The 23,470-nt window shown below is 39.9% G+C and overlaps 1 protein-coding gene across 1 annotated transcript in view; it reads right to left on the bottom strand.

Annotated features, from left to right (window-relative positions):
* The window catches only part of LOC126428052 (uncharacterized), a 73,952-nt gene that overhangs the window by 14,025 nt on the left and 36,457 nt on the right, over positions 1 to 23,470 (bottom strand). Inside the window, exons 6-9 of the mRNA XM_050089929.1 lie at positions 19,899 to 20,057; positions 8,175 to 8,294; positions 4,948 to 5,132; positions 1,612 to 1,761 (exon numbers count right to left, since the gene is read on the bottom strand). Coding sequence (XP_049945886.1) covers positions 1,614 to 1,761; positions 4,948 to 5,132; positions 8,175 to 8,294; positions 19,899 to 20,057 — 612 coding nt within the window. The 3' untranslated portion in view covers positions 1,612 to 1,613. The remainder of the gene's footprint in view (positions 1 to 1,611; positions 1,762 to 4,947; positions 5,133 to 8,174; positions 8,295 to 19,898; positions 20,058 to 23,470) is intronic.

The raw sequence follows: 23,470 nt of genomic DNA, 5'->3' as shown, positions 1-23,470 counted from the left end.
ATACGTTCCTCAACTGATGCAGATCCATTTGGGTTGGGACAGTGCTTGTAAAGCATGAGGTGACATGAGTAACAGACAAAAGAAAGCATTAGGTAGTTGTACAGGGAACAGGATAAGAAGGGACAAGTTTGGGGAGTGAAAAGGATGCACGAAATTGTGTCAAGAGCACTGGTGGAGAAGTGGTCCGTAAAATAGTATATGATGCAGTCAAAGTGTCCGACTGATGCTACAAAGCATCACAAAAGTCATGCATGGCCACCCTGGTGAGGGCAGGTGAAGCCTGTGTGTCACAAAGGGCAAGAGAAAAAACTTACGAAAAGATGTGGCCAGATAACACAAGAGAGGCCAAGGGCAGATGACACAAGGTTTTGGATGGAAGGAAGCCACTAGGCACTGTAAATATAGTAAGCAAAGTTCTAGTAGAACGTAAATAATTTATGAGGAAAGGCGGTCACTCACAGGATATTGGAAGTGTTGAGTCAGAGCACAAGAACACACACCTCTAGCAAAATAAATGAGATAAATCAAACAATGGAGACTCCAACTTGGAATATCAACAATATTAGGAAAAGAAGATATTCTCGTAGGAGCTGACACTGGTAACGGTCATGTGCACTTGAGGTGTGTTTGCTTCTGTGAATGTGTGTGCATTTTCTTTTTGGAAGAAGGCATAGGACGAAAGCTACAATGTGTAAGTCATCTGTTGAGCCTGTCTGAAACTCAACAGATCATCTTTATGGTGAATAGCAGCAATATATCCTTTTCCTAATATTGTTAAATGTGAGAAATGTTTGATAGTGGCTACATTCATAATGCGGCTGCAATAAAATGCTTCCCAAATAAATGTGGGAGAAAGCTTTTAATGTAGCACCATACAGTCCAGGTTACACAACTAACTATTTTCATGGCACTCAGTGTCCCCTGACATAAAAATTTTTTAAAGTAATGGTGAAGTGAAGACACCAGTATACAACTTGCTTAATGGACTGCTGGTAACCAACTATTATGAGGGGATTTCTAGGCTGAGGAAGATGTAACAAGCCTAAAAAATGGCAGTGATTGTGTAAAGAAATAAAAGTAAGCTATTGCAACATGTTTTTGCTAGTGAAATATTTTTCTGGAATTTATTAAAGGCAAACTGTCAGTATGCTGGATTACCCTCATTTTGTCCTCTCAGCTCAATTCACATTAAAACACCATATTTACACTATTAACCGAGCAATTCTTACCATGCAAAACTGAGTTTAAGGCAATATGCAACACCTCTGAAAATCCATCCCAGAAAGTGTTACAGACATCACACAAGACCCAACTTCTATAGCAATGTGCTGCAGAAAATGCACCTCAAAGTAGGATTCATTACATGATCAGATCTGATCCATTAACCATGTTAAATTTAATTTGAACTTCCCATTCAATCTGTTTTCCGTACTTCTGTTATGACACAACCAGAAGTATGTTCAGTAACAACCATAAGTACTTTAAGTTATGTGTTCCAACAACAAGTAACACATATAAAGCACACCACCATCCAGAAAGACAGACAGACGGATGGATATATAGATAGATAGATAGATAGATAGATAGAGACAGAAATTAAAGGAGGAATACCGTTAGAGTCCCACGACTTCGACATCTGGACGGAGATTGGCGAAGCTCTCGAGGGCGTGCCGCGTCACTCCACAGCCCGTCAGGTCCAAATAGCGCAGAGTGTCCACGTGAACCAGATAGTCCACACTCACATCTGTCACATCAGAGAACCTGCAAAGAACAGCCAGGGATAAAGCAACTCCCAGTCTAAGTACACCACCATCTACAGAAAAGATACAATCGTCGCACATCACTATGGTACCACGAGAGTAAGCAAAGGTTACAACGTAATCTAATATTTTATTTTCTTATACCTTGAAAGTGCTGTGTGTACTTATTTACACTGAGGTGACGAAAGTTGCAGGATATGTTCTAATACCGAGTCGGACCTCCTTTTGCCCAGTGTAGTGCAGCAGTTTGATGTGGCACAGACTCAAAGCCGTTGGAAAGTCCCCTGCAGAACAGAGAGCCATGCTGCCTCTACAGCTGTCCATAGTTGTAAAAGAGTTGTTGGCACAGGACTTTTTGCACTAGCGGTTCTCTCGATTATGTCCCATAAATGCTCACTGCGATTCGTGTCGAGCGAACTGGTTGGCCATTGATTCGCTCAAATTGTACAGAGTCTCCTTCAAACCCGTCGTCCACGGAGTCAAACTTAACTGTTTCCAGCCAATGATCAGTCCAGTTGTACGAGAGGACCCGGGCCACCCCGTGTAAATGAAGTCCACACGATCACGGACCCACCACTAGCTTGCAAAGCTGCCTTCCTAACAACTGTGGTTCACAGCTTCGTGAGGTCTGTGACACACACCAGCTCTTACCAACTAAAATCGAGACTCACCTGACTGGCTCACAGTTTTCCAGTAATCTAGGGTCCGGGTGATAAGGTCACGAGCACAGGAGCGTCTCTGCACGTGATGTCGTGCTGTCAGTCGCATCGGTCTTTTGCTGCCACTGCCCATTAACATCAAATTTTGCTGCACTGTCCTAACAGATACATTCATTGTATGTGGCACACTGATTTCTGATGTTATTTTGTGCAGTGCTGCTTGTCTGTTAGTACTAACTACTCTGTGCAAATGCTGCTGCCCTGTCGTTACACGAGGGCCGTCCGCACTGCATTGTCTGTAGTGAGAGTTAATGCTTGAAATTTGCTACTCTCTGTACACACTTGACACTGGGGACCTCAAAATATTCAATTCCTTAATTTCCAAACTGGAATGTCCCACATTCCTAGCCCCTACTACAATTCCGCATTCAAAATCTTAATTCCCAGGGTGGCAATAATTGTGTCAGAAACCTTTTTGCATGACTCACTTGAGTACAAATAACAGATCTGCAAATGCACTGCCCTTTTATACTTCGTGTATGTGATACTACTACCACTTGGGTGCATCCATATCACTGTCCCATGGCTTGTCACCTTAGTGTATTTCCTATGGTTCATTACAATGTCACTTTGTTGTTTCAAGTGCTGGAAAATGCTTTTCAATGGGCATCTAACAAATTTTATTGCTATATTTTGGCAGTATTTTAACATTTGACACGTACAATAGCTAATAAGAAATATACTAACGCTATTTTCTCATTATAAGATCCACTTTTAATGCAAGAAAAAATCCTTTCTGTGCTGCTAGCTACATAAGCCAGATGAGACACACCTAATGGCCACTGTGTTGTGTTGTTCACAAAGTTGTTACAAGAAGGAATTTGTATCACAATTCAAATGAATTTTTGACAAAGGACAGTATGAAGGAAAAGATAGACTGCTACTTACCATAAAGATGACAGGCACAATTAAAAGACAACTACACACAAGTTTTCGGCCACAGCCTTCGTCAGAAAGAGAAAAACATGCCATTCGTTTGTATAAGTTAGCCAACTCACACACACGTGACTGCAAACTCTGGCAGCTCAGGCCAGAATACAACTGTCACAGAGAATGGAAGCAGCAATCTGAAAGGGAAGGGAAAGGGATAGCTTACAGCTGGGAGAGAAAAAGAGTGCTGTACAGTGGAGTATGCAGAGATTAGACAGCCAACAGGTGCTGTGTTGGGTGGTTATGGGCCAGGAAGGCAGGGAAAATTTAGTGAAGGAAGAGAGAAGCAATGAAGGGAAAGATGGGTGGATGCATTGGCGGAGGGCAATACACAAAGAGGGTGGGAGACGACAATGGGGAGAAGATAAGACAGAGGGAGTCGAAGCTGCTGTGTGGACAGTATGTTACCATAGGTTGGGACTGGAATAATTAAGGAAGCAGCAAATGTGTTTTAAGGTTAACTCCTAACTGTGCAGTTCAGAATTTGGTCCAAGCTGCTGGAATTGGCAGTCATTTTGTGTGTGTGTGTGTGTGTGTGTGTGTGTGTGTGTGTGTGTGTGTGTGTGTGTGTGTGTTTTTTCTGATGAACGGTGCTTACGCGTGTCTTAATTGTTCTTGACTACAACTTAACATGTCATCTTTATGGTGAGTAGAAATCTTTATACTCTAACCTAGATTTTCCAATGTTATATTGGGAAGCATAAGTGTATTTTCTTTAGGGGTTCTGAGCGCTCTGTTGGAACTGCGTTTAAATATAAATGTGGTCAATGAACTAAAATTTGATTTAAATGACTTAGCCACAAACCTGAAGACACCTCACTGATTGAAGAGTGTTAATTAATGCAACTGAAAAAACTAATAAATTATGAGACAGAAAGGCCGATCTATACATACATTCTTTTGAAATTAACAGTTCCTTACTTGGAGAGCAAAGAGATGCAGACTGTAGGAGGTTAAAAAAGATAGTATAGGTATGTCACTTAGATCTTAAGAGAAGAAAAATGTACCGGTCACCAGGAAAAAGTTTTACAGACTCTATTGTAACTCTAGAGAAAACATTACTTAATCTGCACCCATAATTCTCTCATTTTAAAGCGAGATTATTACTAATGTGCCATTTCTGTCATTGTATTTCTGTTTGGCACAAATAGCCACCATTTTTTGAGTTTGGGAAGCTCAGTTATTCTGAACTTAACAAAATCTGTGTGAAGTACCCATGAACAGATTTCAAACAGAACAACTGTGGAGGAAAAGTCGATTAAATTCAGAGGCATTGTACAATAAGCCTCAGACAAGTACACGCTGAGTAAAGTTGCGAGAGAAAGACTGATCACTGTACAAAAGCCGCATTAGAAAGTTACTACAAAAGCAAAGATAGCTTGACCACAGATTAAAGGGACATCAAAACCTAACTGGCAAAACCTGGAAACAAAATCAAACCAAGCAACTATGTTAAATTTGCTGTCACACAGTTTCAATAACTGAGAATAGCCTGCACTCCACAGCAAAGGTGACAACACTTTGCACAATGTACTGACCCACGGGCGACGAGCTTCCGGAGGCGTGGGTTGTGCTCATTCTGGCCACAGTCCATTCTGCGGAGGATGGCTACGCCCCACGGGGAGTGGGGGCCCTTCCCCAGTAAGCAGATCCCCGTGTCCGACACTGAGGACACCATTAGAGACCGGAACCACTGCATGAACTCCAGTCCCAGGTGCTGACCCTGCAACAAATGAACGCCTGCAGTGGCAAATGGAGGGTGGGAGAGGGAGTGGGAGAGGGAGGAGGAAAGCAACAAGTTAGCTACAATTTATAGAAACCAAAGCCTAAGGCTGTCAAAAGGAAGTAATTAGTGAAAAGGCAGTGTGTTTTAGCCTATTCCCAATATTATTCAATATGTACATAGAGCCAGCACTAAAATAATCCAGAGAGGAATTTCAAAATGGGGAATCACTAAAAAATTTCAAGTTTGCTGATGACACTATTTTTGTCAGTGTGTCCAAGCACTTGGGAAAGCAAGTGACCGGAATGGACAGTGTCATGAAAAATAGTTATAAACAAACACCTACAAAAGTAAAACATGGATAACATAATGTAGCCTAATTAAACTGGGCAATGCTGAGGGAATCAGATTAGGATCTGAGACATGACAGACGAAGTTTACTATATGGGCAGCAAAGTAACTGAGTCGCAGAACTGTGTGTTTATAACATGTCTTAGACCTTACATCGATCATTTTTACTGTTTGCTTACCTCATGGCTACGCCACAGCATTTATATATGTCATTTTATTGTTGATTAATCCTCATAACTTTCTTTTTTCACACAATATGAATGTAATTTTGTGTGTTTCTTTTGCTGTTCATTTGACTTTCATGTACTGGCTGTAATATATCCTGGGAAAAACAAATATGTGGTGAGTGAAAAAGGACTATACAACTTCGATATGATATAGAAACTTATTGAGATAAATTACAGAATCTGTAGATGTGACATCTTGTAGCAAACAACCTCAAGTTTGATTCACATAGTGCACTACTACCCTATTCCGCCACTAGTTCTAGGTTTCCGTGACAATTGCTACCCAGGTCAGTGGACTGGCCACGAAGGGCCAGTTGCATTGCCACCTCGCTCCCCTGACTCGACACCACTTTATTTCTTTCTCTGGTGTTTCATTAAAGACCAGACGTATGTTCCTCCCCTACCAAACAATTTAGCTGACATTACTAATCAAATCTCAGCCACCACTGCCAATTTGCTCCAATGTGTGTGGGAAGAAATTGGTTACCAATGGGATGTCTGGGCATGAGAAATGATAATTGCATTGAACCAAAATTACAGTTGACACTTATGTGAAACTTGAGGTTGCAAAACAACATCTACCAATTTTGTAAGTTCTCAATAAATTTATATATCATTCCAAAGGTGTAAAGTTCTTTTTGACTTAACCTGTTATTTAACATGTAATATAAATGCAGGCATCAGGTGGTCTTTCTAAGTGTAATCTGATCAATGATCAGGTCATAATGAAAAATGCCCATTTCTGGGAATTGTTTGAAAACTCCCTACTTGAAAGCAGTGAAAAATTCGACCCAGGGGGTCTCAAAGATCAGTCGCAAACCTCACGCCATTATGTAGCAGCCACTTGCATAAGATCTAAACGAGTACCACTTTCATAACACTATATTTACATAACTTATTGCATTAGAATAACATACAAACTCATGAGGGCAACTATTAGCAACAATTAATACGTAAAACTGACATTTTTCAAAATAAGTGTTCAAAAGATCACACTATCATATTGTTCTTATTTCTCGGCCACTAAGTGCGACATATTGAAATGATGCTTACAAGCGCTACTAGTGCCAACAAAGTGCATTTTGTAAATAAAGTTAACGTTATATCTTCTGTCAAGTAACAATTAATTAAGTTAAGACAGGTCCCAACACGACAAAATATGCAATACTTCCTATAACATACTTTATGTAGACATATCAGTTTTATAATTAATTTTAGCCCATGAGGCATAAACTGCCACTGTTACGTGCTATAGTAATTTAAACATCTAGCACATTACAGACATGAGAAAAAGTAAGAATTGTAATTTTACATAGTTTTACTCGTAATAATTTCATGTTACTACTTAGTTACTACACAACATAAATTTTACAAAAAATGTCGTCAAAACCGTGAACTTCAGGTGCAGCTCATAGAAGGCGCCATACGCAAAACCGATGTGTACTGTGAAACCAACATATAATTTTATGACAGTAATGGTTGAACTGTGTAAGCATTCACTTGAGCACGAACAACCGCTACAATTCCGCACTGGTATGTAATGTTAACATTAAAAGACAATGATGTGAGGGACTTATAACTTTTGCAAATCAAATTGTAATATATACTCTTATTTGTTTTAGCATTGATAATGACCCGACAGGTCGAAATCTGATCTGCGTTGTGACTATAAATGTCATATTAAAGCAACTTAATTCTACAACTGATTGCTGCTCTATCTAACCCAATAACTTTTCTGTTACCAATCACAATTTTCTCTTATTTATATTTTACATGATTCGTTTTGGGAACCGATTCTGATTTTCAAGTGTGTGTTCTCTTTGTGCTATGGCGTTTTTAGCTAACATTTTTGAAGTGCGGGGTTCTGCTTTGTTTTGTTGACTTCAGTGTAATATATTAAAGAGACACAACTGAGTTATCAATTGGAAGAACTTGTATTTACAGTTCTTTTACGGTACATTTGTCTAGACTTTGCGTAGACTACGCAAATAGACCAAAGAAAACTAAATACAAGTTTTTTCCAAATTTCACCACTAACAACAAATAAAAATCGATAACTAACCATAAATTGTGCTTTTTTTATATATTGCAGTGAAGTCGACAAAACAAAGCAATCCTTGCACATCGAAAGCATTACGTAAAATGGGAATCATTTCACAGAATGCATCATGTGAAACAGGAATAAAAGAAAATCTTGACTGGCAGCAGTTAAGTTTCTTATAAACAAACCCATTGTTTTTACAGTCCCAGGCTTTCACAAAACTATTTATAATGCACAAAAACAGGTTAGGCTGCCCAAATACTGAGAGGCTGGGGTGGTTCATGCCCCCACACAGCTCTTCACACTTTGGTGCTCTGTACGAGGGCCACGTCACTTCCTCCTCCTACCCCCTCCCCCAATCTGACAATTTGATGTTAACACTCTCTACAGGAATACTGTGCAAGGGACCTCCTGAAGACTTACCGGTAGCATGTCATCATTATCATCGTCCAAGTCGTCGTCGGCTGGCCGATCCAGCAGCAGCTGTTCCAGCCACGTCACTTGGCTGTAGAAAATCATCTCCGGGGACATCAGTGGCAGTAACTGTGGAAGAAGAGCTTTTTAACGTGTGGTAGTACAGTGGGCTCCCAACTCTCCAGGTCAATGCAAAACCGAGATTTTGAAGATAACCAAAAAAACAGACAATCCAAAACATTTGTAACCAGAAATTGCTATTTACTGTGTTAGGAAGTGCTTCACTTAACATTTTAAAATCTACTGCATTATGGGCACAGTAACTGCCTAAAGCCAACAATTTATTTACAAAACTACACTTTAATCTATTTCTTTCAGTTAACTTTCAGGTCCTACTAAGTGTGATCAAAAAGTAATTGGAATTTTTGTTTTTCTTAAAACTTTTATTTATCCATCAAAATCAACTCTGTCCCCTTCAAAATTGCATACACCCCACCCCCCTCCCCCAGATATAACACTTGTGCCAGCACTTTTCCCAATCTTGGAAGCACTTCTGGAACTTACTTTGCATTATGGTGTTCAGGACCTTCAGTGATGCTGTTATCATTAATGGTGGCAAACGATGTCCTTCCATGGTTCTGTTCAGCCCCGGGAATTGAAAGAAGTCAAAGGAGCTGTGTCTGGTGAATACAGTGGCTGAGACAATGTAACATTTTTGTTTTTTGCCAAAAAATGACAAACAAGCATTGAGGTGTGAGCAGGAGCATTATTGTGATCAATTTTCCAACTGGTTTTGGTATAATCCTGGTCTTTTTCTGCAAATTGCTTCAAGCAAATGGCACATAACTTCCAGTCGGTATTCCTTACTGACCATATAAGTCAGGAACTCATGATGCACTATCTCAGTGTAATTTCCAAAAACAATGATAAGGACCTTCCCATGTGATCACATTTGCCACATTTTTTTCAGCCTAGGCTCTTCATGCAGTTTTCACTAGGACAATTGAGCCTCTGTTTCGACATCAAACCCACAAACCCATGTTTCATCACCTGTTATAACCTCCTTCAGAAGTTCTGGATCATTGTCTACTACATTCAGCGACTCCTGGGGGATGTCTATATGACATCGATTTGGTCAAAATTCAACAATTTTGGAACAAACTTTGAAGCTACATGTTTAATGCTCAAAACACCCAAAAAAAAAGAAAAAAAATGTTTGGCATGTGCCAAAGGATACACCATCATCAGCAACACCTCTGATGATAATTTGGTGGTTTTCCAGAACCATTTTCTTTACTACTTCCACAATGGCATCAGTAATTGACATGTCAGGGCATCCAGAGCAGTCATCGTCCAACTTCTCAACCCTCTGTGAAATGTTTATACCACTTGTAAACTCTTCTGTTATTCACAGCAGATTTGCCAAAAACCGTCTGTGATCAATCTTTTTCAAATGTAAAAATTCACTAAGCTCCCTAAAACACACACAACCTTTTCAACCGTCAACAGTAAACTAAATACTCAAAACAGCTGAAAATGCAAATATACATCAGGAACACATGTAACAACAAGATAAAGTTTTGAAAATCAGATTATAAAGCACACAACATTACTTTTTGATCATACCTCGTGCATGTTCAATTTTTTTGTTTCTCTCTTTCACTTACACTCTTCCTGCCTTCTGAACAGCCTCATTTTTACAGAAAATCAAACATCTGTACAGGCCCCTTAAACAATAGGCTGACGAATTTCAGAGCCTCGGTGTCCGCGATATTGGGCTCTACGACTGCCTTGCATTCGCTATCTTCTATCGACTATCTGATATTTTTACCACTAGTGTTCACCCACAATAGGCCAAATGTAAAAGCAGAACGCTATTTAGGTTTAACAATACTTTGACGAGGAAAAGCCTGCAATGAGCACGGATAAAAATATACTATTGAAAATGCACCATGGGACAACATAGATACGAATCAAGATACACTGCTACTCGCCACATAAAGGTAGTGTTGAGAGGCAGAGAGGCACTTTAAAAGTGGACCAAATCTACAGGAGGGATTTTTCCCACTAGCTTAGTCTATTTTTAAATGTTCTTTTCAGTCCTCTATTCCGTGACACATCAGTGTGGTGAGTAGTAACCTATCCTAGTTGTTAAATAAAAACATAAATAGGTGAAAAGTTTAATGAAAACCGTTTCAGCAGTGAGAAAAATCTGATCTACCAAAGGCAATAAATTGTTTTACATGTTAGGGACCTACAACGAAACCAAGATATGAAGGATAAAGTAAAGGGCTCTTTTGTTGCATTCTATTCGTTGTTTAATGTGTTTGCATGTCAATCAAATATGAACAGGATTTCTGCTCACGAGCATGTACTGATGGTAGGACTGTGCCCACACTTCTGGTATCCTTAAAGGGGGACACAGTCTGATAAAGGGGTAAGAGCCAGCCATTCCACACTCCCTAACCAATTCATCGGTAGCACTCACATTGTCTGAACAATAGATGCACCAGTCCATTGTACAATGCATAATTGCAACATTTCTTCCTCATGAAGAAACTTGAGTGACAAAAATTTTTCCAAGATTGACTGCACTGTTTGGAGACCAAACTTGTCAAGGACTCTTCTTTGCCTGGCAAGAATCATTCAAGGTGTAAAAAATGAGTGGAAAATCAGGAACACAATCACCATCCTCGGACTGACATTACAACTGAAAACATTCACACAATTCGACACATCTTCAAAGGTGATCGACTTTAAACAGTATAATAAATTGCAGATCAAGCTGGAGCAAGTTGTGGGAGCTGTCAATTATCAAAAATGACCTGAAGTTCCATAAAGTGTGTGTCAGATGTGTGTCTCACCTTTCAATCATAGATTGGAAGATGATCCACTTGGAGGTCTTTCTGAGGCTTACAGCAAGTTTCGAGAAAGAATTTAATTTATTTTTGAATTGCGTTATCACCTGGGACAAAACATGGGTTCACCACAAGTCCCAAGTCAAAACAAGGCAGTACAGAGTAGCGAGAAAAAGGGAGACAGCCTAAGCAAAAACCAAGAGTCGACTGACAACTGGCAAGGTCATTCAGGCTATCTTCTCTGACCAATGAGGTATTTCGCCGACAGATTTATTGCACGAGTGGCACACTCAATGCTGCTTACTGCTCCAAGCTGTTGAATGAGGTGAGGGCTGCATATCATCACAAAAGATGAGACCGACTGATTCCAGATGCCATTCTCCTCCACAACTATGTAGGGCGCTCCTGAAGCTCTAATAGTCTCAAAACTTGGAATGCACTGGCTTTAACAACCATCCTCCCAACAGTGTGGACTAACGGCTATAATTTTCTTGTGTTTGTGCTGCTAAAAGCAGCTCCACAAGAGCAACAAATTGGAAATGATGAAGGCACAGGGGGGATTTAGGCATAATTGACTTGATGCAACCAGCTTCACTCTACGATGCTGGGATACAGAATCTTTCTTCTTGTTGGAAACAATTTATTTATAAGTCAGGGAGCTACACTGAGGTGACTTAAGTCACGGGATAGCTATATTCATGTGCAGAGGTTGTGGTAATATCGAGTACACATTGTATAAAATGACAGTGCATTGGCAGAACTGTCATTTGCACTCAGGCAATGCACGTGGAAAGATTTCCGATGCGATTATGGCTGGACAACGGGAATTAACAGACTTTGAACACAAATGCTCACTGGGGCTAGACAGATGGAACATTCCATTTCAGACATTGTTAAGGAATTTAATATTCCGAGATCCAGAGTCTGCTGAGAATACCAAATTAATTTCAGGCATTATCTCTCCCACAGATAATGCAGTGACCAAAGGTGTTAACTTAAACGAGAGCAGCAGCTTTTGCTTAGAGTTGTCAGTGCTAAGAGAAACAATACTGCACGAAATGACCTCAGAAATCAATGTGGGATGTATGATGAACTTATCCATTAGGACAGCGCAGTGAAGTTTGGCATTAATGGACTGTGGCAGCAGACCACCACAAGTGACTTAGTGAACAGCACGACATGCCTACAGTGCCTCTCCTGGACCTTTAACCGTATTGGCTGGACCCTAGATGACTGGAAAACCATCGCACGATCAGATGATTCCAGACCTGAGTTGGTAAGAGCCGCTGGTAGGGCTCGAGTGTGGAGCAGACCAAATGAAACTGTGACCCAAGATGTCAACAAGGCACTGTACAAGCTAGCGGTGGCTCTCTTATGGTGCAGTCTGTGTTTACATGGAATAGAGTGGGCCCAGCTGAACCAATCATTGGCTGGAAATGGTTATGTTCAGCTACTTTGAGACCATTTTCAGCCATTCGTAAACTTCATTTTCTCAAACAACGATGAAGTTTTTACAGATGACAGTGAGCCACACGAGAACATTCTGGACAATACGAGCGAATGATTTGGCCACCCAGATCACCTGACATGAACCCATCAAACATTTTATAGGACATAATAGAGAGGTCAGTTCATGCACAAAACCCTGCACCGGCAACACTTTCGCAGTTAAGGTTGGCTACAGAGGCAGCACAGCTTTGCATCTCCGCACAGAACTTCCAATGACTTGTTGAGTCTCTGCCACATCGAGTTGCCACGCTGCCAGGCGAAATGAGATGCGACAATATAAAGAGGTAGCCCGTGACTTTTCACCTCGTAGTATGCAGAAAAATAAACTACATTAGCTTTTTATTTTTCAATAAATAATTTTTCCAAAATAAAATCCCATTAACGTTTTTGTTTTACCTACATAGCTGTTCTTTCAAGAAATTAAGTGTTTAAGGTTTCGACATCTATGGATAACGACAGTTCCGAGCACTGTGGAGAACTTACTGTACGACATCTGTGAAGAAAATCCACAACAATTTTATCTTCAGTCACTCCTGAACTCTACTATTACGGTTAGTTGCTTTAATTTTGCCACCGCAGTTGGACTTTTTGTAAGAAGAATAGCCAAGAGTGTATTCAGGATATTAAACTGATTAGTATCAAAGCAAATGGTAAAATATTCGACATATCGTGAGGAATAGTTCTGGGTACAGTTGCTATTAATCTGACTCCACTTCATGTTCCGAAAAACTAATATTGAATCAATACTTCTGTGTGGAGGGGAAGGAATGGAGTTTGACGCAGCGAATTTTTGAGGAGGTTGAAAGGGACCACACATGAAGGTCCTCAGTCCCTCTTCTCCTTGAATAACCAAAGTATCTATTTCTGGAAGATAAAAAGGATGGACTGGCAATTTGATCATGATCTGCAGCATCACTTTAGGCCGAGAACCTGGAAAAAAGCAGAGGGAACAAAGCAAAACGTCAAAAGTTATGGAACTGCATTGTGATACGAGAGGCGGACAAGGTCTGAAGCAGTTCAGGTTGCCCCTATGGATGGCAGTTACCGCTGATATAACCTTTTGGAAAATTCAGGACAGAATGTAACAATATTATGAGAAGGACAGTTGCCACTCACCAAATAGTGGAGATGCTGAGTCGCAGATATGCATAACAAGAAGACAATCAGAAAGTGAGCTTTCGGTCAAAGCCAGTAGCTTGAGACTGTGTGTGTGTGTGTGTGTGTGTGTGTGTGTGTGTCTGACCAAGGCCTAGTTCACTGAAAGCTCTCGTTCTTACTGTCTTTTTGTTGTGCCTATTTGCAACTTATCAGTTTTCTTCCATGCCAGTTTAGCCTGAAGGTAAAAACCACTGAAAATAACCAGTTTCTGAAATAACAGATTTTTCTATTATTTCCTGTAATAAACATACAAATCAAAGACTGAAAATTTTTGACTTGCTCAGTTTCGAGATGCATAGAATCAGAATATTAAAGTAAACAGGCAAATGAAAGGAAACGGTCAATTCATCATTACCTTCTTTTCTTGAAATGTAATAAGTGGTTGATCATATCTCTCTCTCTCTCTCTCTCTCTCTCTCACACACACACACACACACACACACACACACACACACACACACACACACACACACACACACACACACAAAAAAAAAAAGAGAGAGAGAGAGAGATCCGTGTTCTCCTATTGATTCTAATTTTTTTACTCTCTGCTTAAAAGCAATGCAAACAAGGGAGCACGCCATTTGCAGAGGGATACAAATGCAAGCTCCCTGCTAGACGAGCGTTTCACGTCACGTAAATTAAAACAAAGTGTAGACTCAGTAGACATAAATACTACATATAAATGGAAAAGTGGAAAGTTCAACAACAAAAGACGTCATAATATCAGAAGTGTAGCTGAAAATGAATCTCTCATAATTGGCAATTCCATGTTGAAAAATGTCAGTGTCAACTTGTGAAGTTGAAGTCCGCCCAGGAATTAGGTCCCATCGGCTCAGTAACTATTTCAAAAATATTGCAAATTCAAGAGAAAGCATCAAGAAAGATGCGAACAAAAATTACAAAGCCGTTTTCATCCATGTTGGAACAAATTCCCTCCAAGGATACAGTGAAGTGGAAATTATTAACGAACCAGAAAATATAATCTGATCAGCCAGAAAAATTTACCCTTGTTCCAGGATAGTGATCAGCGGAATCATAAAAAAGAGGTCGGTGAGTGACAGTTATATCAGTCGAATCAATTGCAGAATTAATGAGTGTTGTGACAGACTCTGTGCAATATTTATAAACTCAAATAAGTTTTTGGGCAAGGAATGTCTAGCCAAGGGTGGACTGCATCTTAACAGATTAGGATCAATGACCTCCAGCAAAATGTTTACGGATGTTTGTAAAATCATTAAAACTAAGGGAAACTAATATTTACAAGAGGGGATGCAAAAGAAAAATGCCTGTTAGCTGAAAAGAAATCTAAAGAGTGTCTACGAAAATGTATGCTTAATACTATTAAAACAAGCAAAAGTTCTTATTTGATGGACTGGAATATAAATGGCTTAAGCTCAATCTTCCAGCAGCCTAAGCTACAAACACTGAGTTACAAATTCTTCTTTCAGAACGTAAAAACATAAAAATTATTTGTTTAAATAACCACTGGCTTAGCTCTAATACAATAAATATTTTAAATAAAATTGAAAACTTCAATGTTGCAACCAACTATTTCAGGGAGGAAAAAATCTCACCGAGGCTGCTGCATACTCATGGACTCTTATACAAGATATGAAGTGAAAACAGATTTTAATTGTTTAAATTAAGATTGTATATTTGGAAGTAGTTGTGTAGAGCTTAAAGACCTTTCTATGTTGATCATTTCAATTTATATGATTCCAGAACGGGCTTTAGTCGCGTCATTCCTCTCTAAATTCCAGTGCTTGCTAGATAAACTGAAGAAAGAAAAGAAGAAAAAAATTGTAACAGCAGCAGATTTTAATATAAACACTGCAAATGACAAAGAATCAATAACATTTATTGATTCTATTAAAAAGTCTAGTTTTAAACTAAATTTTATGGAGTTTACCAGAGAAAATATTCACTCAACAACATGCACTGACAACATTGTAACAAATTACTACTTTGATAATGTACATAACTTCTGTACAGACTTAGGACTTTCTGATCACACAGCCTTATTTGTCTCACTGCCAAAAACTGATAAACATAATATAAGAAAAACATATCAGAAGAGGTTTCAATAAAAAAAATACTGAAATATTCTATGAGAAACTAAGTAAAGTTAAGTGGTGTTTTGGGGATGGTGATTCAACAAATGAAAGCTTTAGTACATCCTTGAACAGTTTTCTTGAAGTATTTAATGAAGCTTCCCTGCCAAGATCATATTACAGCAAAACATCAAGTAAGATAAGATGGATCACACCAGGAATAAAAATGTCAAGTGAGAGGGAAAGGAAGCTACACAATCAACTGAAGTACAACAAAGATCCTGATTTTGTAAAATGTGTTAGAAACTATTAAAACTATTTTTAAAAATGTTGTGAAAGCTTCAAAAGAAATGGCAAATAACAAATTCATTCTAGGGCAGAAAAATAAATCAAGGGCAGTATGGTCTGTATTTAAGTCTGAGTTAGCTGTCCGAAATCAAACAAGACATTTTAGAAATCAAACTTAAGGAAAAATCGGTTGTAAATCCAGCTCAAATATGTGAGTGCTTCAATGAGTACTTCATAAATGCAGCAAAATCTGATTTAGACATAGCAAATTATGAACAGAAAGTAAATGGTTTTGGGTTAAAAGGTAATACCAGTGAATGTCTCAAAAAAATCAACACAGTCTCAGCACACTTGGTTGGAAATTTCATACTCTCCTTAAAAAACAAAAACTCTGCTGTCTGGGATGGGATACCCACCAAAATAATTAAAAATGTTTACAACATAATAGCGCATCCTCTCTCTTTCATAATAAACAAATCTTTTGAAGACAGTTACTGCCCTGATCTCTTGAAATATGCAGAAGTAAAACCATTGTTTAAAAAAGGTTCAAAAGATGATATAGGAAATTATCGCCCCATCTCTATACTTCCTGTCATATCAAAAATATTTGAAAAAAATTGCTGCTTTACAGATACAAAGCTTCATTACACAGAATGATATCATTTCACATAACCAACTTGGCCTCCAACAAGGCAAAAACACAGTAGATCCGATAAATGAGTTTATCGAAAAAAATTATTTCATCACTAGATAGGAAAGCTAAGGTCGCAGGAATATTCTGTGGTCTTACAAAAGCATTCGACTCTAAACCATGCCCTGATGCTTTTCAAACTCAACAGGTATGGAATAAGGGATGTTACTTTGAAATAGTTTGAATCATCTCTCTTGGAGAAGAAACAAAGGGTAGTAATCACATCAAATGGAGCAGATCTTTTCTCTGAGCGGAAAACTGTCACAAGGTCTTCCCAAGGCTCAATCCGTGGACCAATTTTATTCCTATTCTATGTAAATGACTTGCATCTCAATATGCTCATTTAACTTTGTTTGCAGATGATACTTCTGCCCTACTTAAAAATGAAAATTCTGACAATATACCACAGAGTGTCATGAATACATTAAGTAACCTGGAAACATGGTTCAGTCAAAATGGTTTAAGGAAGAACTTGACTCAGTCAGGTTCCCGGAAATAAAAGACCGAACTGAGTTGGAATTTTCATAGAAAATTAAACAACCTTGCATTTGCAATGGAAATTTTAGCCTGAGCCACTGGTATGGCCACCAGGAAAATGGTATATTATAGCTACTTTGAATCTGTTATTCGAAATGGAATAATTTTTTGGGGAAACTCGGGAAATTGTTAGACGAATTTTAAAGTTGCAAAGAAGAATCATTTGCGACATGTGCTCTGCACAGCAGAGCAGAGGGCATCATGTTGACCATTATTTAAAGACCTAAAAATATTAGCTGTCCTCTCTTTATACATCTTTGAGGTGGTTCTTTTCCTACACAGCAGAGCTGATCTATTAAAAAAAAAATCATCTTGAACACTCATATGACAAGACAAGAAGAGAACTTTACGCTCACCTCTCATGGCTTAAAACTGTGTGCTCAGACTCCTCAGTATATAGCCATGAAAATTCAAAACACAATAACAAGGTGTGACATAATGACCATGAATATTTTAAAAAGTAAGTTACACAATTTTCTAATTGAACAATGCTACTACTCTGTGGAAGATTTCATGAAGGACAAAGTGACACTGAGCTGGATCCCTAAAATTGAATAAAAATTTATGATAGTTATAGCAGATGTAAATACTGTAAGTTTGAAAAACTGCAAATAAGTAAATGCTCCAAAAAGTATTATTGTACGTGTAACGAAATTTTAAATAAGCAAACTGTAACATTGATGTGTCTCCTGTACATCAGAAATTTTCTGAAATTGTGTGCGTTATGAGATGTGTTTTACTCATTACATTATTTCAAACCTCTGCAAGATTTATGAATAAAAATTACTCTTTTTTAAAAAAAGGAGTAAAAATGAACATTTTAGCACTGCTGCTACAGCTAATTGATACTTCTGTTTTTTTTACTTGGTTATTAGTAAAAAATAAACTTTTAACTGTGACCAAACAAATATAGAAAAATACTGGTCATTTAGAACTAAAATACCAGTTTCGGTTTTTCAGTTTTCACTGTTCAGTTTTTCCTCATCCCTCGTAGCCCCTCGCCTTCTGAGTTTATGGTGGGAGGTCAACTTCCGCATTTGACTGGCTGACTAGTGAAAACAGGACTAATGTTAGAGTCATAGATGGTTGAAAAGGTGAAAGTACGAAAGCCACAGATTTTTTGAATGTTTCACGCCTTTCCTTTGTTCTTCATAATTGTAAATCTGATGATCTAGGGATTTATGGGCTATTTAGCCCCGACGCTTGCTTAAACTTTCTCGTATTTGTATACACATGCGCATTCAAGCAGCTTCCCTTGTCTTGCGCATGTGCATAGGTAGTGCGTCAGGCTTGTAAGTGAGCGACCATTTGTAGCTGCAGTTTATGGCTGGTCATGGCCCATCAAACATAGGCCAGTGTGAGGTGGAGCGTACACCATTAAGTTAAATAGTGGTTTTGACTTTGTACATATGTACTGTTTGTGTTTTCCTTTTCTTTTTCAATTATAAATGTATAGCTATGGTGTTCTTTTAATCATTGACAAAGGTCTTTTTAGGCACTTGTGGGTTTTATTGTTCTGAAGGTGGTGTAGTTATCTACGCCGAAACATAGGTTAAAACTTAAAGACTAGGTGCTTTTTTCGCAATCAAGGCGGGCTTTTAGTTTTTTAATATATTAACCAATGATTTCTGATGCACTGCAATGCTGAAGGTTCTTGGACGGATTTACTAGTCAGTAGCAGCTAAACACTTCCAGTTCACTCTTCAGCAGTTTCATATGATGCATAAAATCAGGGAAGAAGTGAGAAAAAAAGGAAGTTTAGAAATGTTTGGCACAGGAAGACTTTTGTTAGGAGTACGGTAGGGTCAAAACCGCAGACCCCCGCCTCCACTCCGATGGATATGCCCACAAGGATTGTCCCTTGTAGCCTCACCATCACCAGTAGAGAATGAAACTACATAGTTGACAGCTCTCACAACACAAAATTATGATGCTGACAGTAACTAGGGTTGCCATAATATTTGTCTGACAAACTGGGACGTTTCTCTTAAAATGACAAACAGGATGTAGTTTGGAAAGCAGAAGCCAAGGCAAATCAGGACACTTCTCTTAAGATTAAAAAGTGAATTAACTAACTGAAATATTTTCTCAGTTTTGTGATTACTACCATCAGTAAAACCCATCACAGAAAACCTAAAGTAGGATGGCCAGACACTGGTTTGAACTGTCATCCTCCCGAATAAGAGTCCAGTGTGCTAACCACTGCGCCACCTCGCTCAGTTTCGACATATGGCAACAACTTGTTACTGTGTTAGCTGAAGCACTAATGATGGAGGAAGTACAGTCTTATAATTGTAAAACAATGGAATTGTACAAAACAATGTTATTTGCAACTGACAAACTTTATACACGGGCACACCAGCTCTAACGTTAATTTAATATTTTGAATGCATACACACCTTGAAACCGAGTCAAAATTTTTCCATCTTTATTCAATTTCTACGATTATTACAAATGGCAAGAAAAAAATTGATATAACCGAAAGCCAATTGCTTTCATTCCCCCACCCCACCCCTCCCCCCTCACCCTACAGAGGCTCAGTCACTCCCCCACTCCCACCAACACATCTGGCAGTCTGCTTACTTAACATTAACTCATTGCACCAGCATAACAAGCAAGGGCACTCCCGGAGACTCACTTTTCTGGTGGTGTCGGTGTCGTCCGACGAGTCCGAGGCGTCGGAGCTGTACAGCACGACCGGGGGCCGCTGCTCCAGCAGCAGCTCCTCGAGCTGCTGCAGCTGGCTGAAGAACATCAGCTCCTGGTCCCCCACCTGCGTGCGGCGCAGGTCCAGCACCTGCGACACACGTTCACTCGTAGAGCACTTCCCACACCGAAATTAAAATACGGGGTGACCTGAGGGTGAAACACTTTTAAATGAACAGTAGTACATAGAAGTATGGACTAACTGGGTTAATTAATGAAACACCACTCCAGTTTTCTTTTAAGACTATTATGTTTATGTGGCAGGCTTTGTTTTTATATGAGGGAAAGTCAGAAAGTAACAATTTTACTATCAAAAAATGTAATAGGTTGAAGAAAAGCACAAATGAACTTACATCTTCTACCTACTTTTCTACATAGCCATGAATGTTCCCTATCCATATAAATGATTTGGGAGGCAATCTGAGCAGCTGTCTTAGGTTGTTTGCAGATTGTTTGGTCGATGTAGCAGAGAGGCCCAAACAGTTTCAGTTCCATCAGGTTAGGAAAAGATTGGGAAAAAAGTGGCCGTGCCCTTTCAAAGGAACCATCACAGCATTTGCCTGAAGGGGTTTAGGGATATCACTGAAAAACCTAAATCAGGATGGCCGGAAGTGGGTTTGAACTGTCATTGAATGCGAGTCCAGTGTATTAACCACTGTGCCTGTCACCTAGCGTTTGCAGACTATGCTGTCGTTTATCGTCTGTTAATATTGTAAGATCAAAACAATTGCACATTGATTTAGAAAAGTTATCTGTATAACACAAAAATTGGTAACTGACACTAAATAATGAAACGTGTGAGGTCATCCATACAAGTGCTAAAAGTAATCTGTTAAACTCTGGATACACAAGAAATCAGTCAAGGCCGTAAGTTAACTAAATTTCTAGGAACTACAATAACGAAAATTTAAATTGGAAAGAACACCCAGAAAATGGTGTGGAGAAGGCAAACCAAAGACTAAGTTTTATGGGCAGAACACTGAGAAGATGCAACAGATCTACTAAAGTCTTCGTACATCCGTAGTTCAAATGGAGGACAGTGGGACGTCGGCTGGTATAAATTTATATTAAAAATGAAGAAATTCTTCCAGCGGTATTTAAGGTGTCTATTTTGTTTGGCAACTAGTTTCAATGTTGTAACAATGTCATCATCAGGCCCATACACTTGTTGACGTCAACTGCATGCGGCTGATATTATAAGTCAGTGTTGAGATACGGACGTTGTGCAGCTGACAAGTGTATGGGTCTGAAGATGACGTCAATACGTTGAAACTAGTTGCCAAAATAAATTTTATGTTCATTTTCTTTTATCTGAGATTTCTTATTTCTTTGGTACTATGGTGAAGATTGTGCTTATATTATCGCTCTGACAATGGTAACTATCAATAAAATAGTGTCTCAAATTAATAATATACCTTGATACAAATATGTGACTCCCACAAACAATAGGGGCCAGAAGAATTGTAATTGTCTAGATTAAAAAATACTAATTAATGATATGGTTATAATAGAGGGAAACATTCCACGTAGGAAATATATATCTAAAAACAAAGGTGATGTGACTTACCAAATGAAAGTGCTGCCAGGTCGACAGACACACAAACACAAACATTCACACAAAATTCAAGCTTTCGCAACAAACTGTTGCCTCATCAGGAAAGAGGGAAGGAGAGGGAAAGACGAAAGGATGTGGGTTTTAAGGGAGAGGGTAAGGAGTCATTCCAATCCCGGGAGCGGAAAGACTTACCTTAGGGGGAAAAAGAACGGGTATGCACTCGCGCGCGCGCGCGCACACACACACACACACACACACACACACACACACACACACACACACACACACACACACATATATATCCATCCACACATATACAGACACAAGCAGACATATTTAAAGACAAAGAGTTTGGGCAGAGATGTCAGTCGAGGCAGAAGTGCAGAGGCAAAGATGTTGTTGAATGACAAGTGAGGTATGAGTGGCGGCAACTTGAAATTAGCGGAGATTGAGGCCTGGTGGATAACGGGAAGAGAGGATATACTGAAGAGCAAGTTCCCATCTCCGGAGTTCGGATAGGTTGGTGTTAGTGGGAAGTATCCAGATAACCCGGACGGTGTAACACTGTGCCAAGATGTGCTGGCCGTGCACCAAGGCATGTTTAGCCACAGGGTGATCCTCATTACCAACAAACACTGTCTGCCTGTGTCCATTCATGCGAATGGACAGTTTGTTGCTGGTCATTCCCACATAGAATGCGTCACAGTATAGGCAGGTCAGTTGGTAGATCACGTGGGTGCTTTCACACGTGGCTCTGCCTTTGATCGTGTACACCTTCCGGGTTACAGGACTGGAGTAGGTGGTGGTGGGAGGGTGCATGGGAGAGGTTTTACACTGGGGGCAGTTACAAGGGTAGGAGCCAGAGGGTAGGGAAGGTGGTTTGGGCATTTCATAGGGATGAACCAAGAGGTTATGAAGGTTAGGTGGACGGCGGGAAGACACTCTTGGTGGAGTGGGGAGGATTTCATGAAGGATGGATCTCATTTCTGGGCAGGATTTGAGGAAGTCGTATCCCTGCTGGAGAGCCACATTCAGAATCTGATCCAGTCCCGGAAAGTATCCTGTCACAAGTGGGGCACTTTTGTGGTTCTTCTGTGGGAGGTTCTGGGTTTGAGAGGATGAGGAAGTGGCTCTGGTTATTTGCTTCTGTACCAGGTCGGGAGGGTAGTTGCGGGATGCGAAAGCTGTTGTCAGGTTGTTGGTGTAATGCTTCAGGGATTCCGGACTGGAGCAGATTCGTTTGCCACGAAGACCTAGGCTGTAGGGAAGGAACCGTTTGATGTGGAATGGGTGGCAGCTGTCGTAATGGAGGTACTGTTGCTTGTTGGTGGGTTTGATGTGGACGGACATGTGAAGCTGGCCATTGGACAGGTGGAGGTCATCATCAAGGAAAGTGGCATGGAATTTGGAGTAGGACCAGGTGAATCTGATGGAACCAAAGGAGTTGAGGTTGGAGAGGAAATTCTGGAGTTGTTCTTCACTGTGAGTCCAGATCATGAAGATGTCATCAATAAATCTGTACCAAACTTTGGGTTGGCAGGCGTGGGTAACCAAGAAGGATTCCTCTAAGCGACCCATGAATAGGTTGGCGTACGAAGGGGCCATCCTGGTACCCATGGCTGTTCCCTTTAATTGTTGGTATGTCTGGCCTTCAAAACTGAAGAAGTTGTGGGTCAGGATGAAGCTGGCTAAGGTAATGAGGAAGGAGGTTTTAGGTAGGGGGGCAGGTGATCGGCGTGAAAGGAAGTGCTCCATCGCAGCGAGGCCCTCAAACAGTCCCTTCCCTACAGCCTAGGTCTTCGTGGCAAACGAATCTGCTCCAGTCCGGAATCCCTGAAGCATTACACCAACAACCTGACAACAGCTTTCGCATCCCGCAACTACACTCCCGACCTGGTACAGAAGCAAATAACCAGAGCCACTTCCTCATCCTCTCAAACCCAGAACCT

This window comes from Schistocerca serialis, chromosome 12 (assembly GCF_023864345.2).
Source record: "Schistocerca serialis cubense isolate TAMUIC-IGC-003099 chromosome 12, iqSchSeri2.2, whole genome shotgun sequence".
Lineage (NCBI taxonomy): Eukaryota > Metazoa > Arthropoda > Insecta > Orthoptera > Acrididae > Schistocerca > Schistocerca serialis.
The sequence above is the reverse complement of the archived record's forward strand: the minus strand, read 5'-3'. Positions and strand labels throughout refer to the sequence as shown.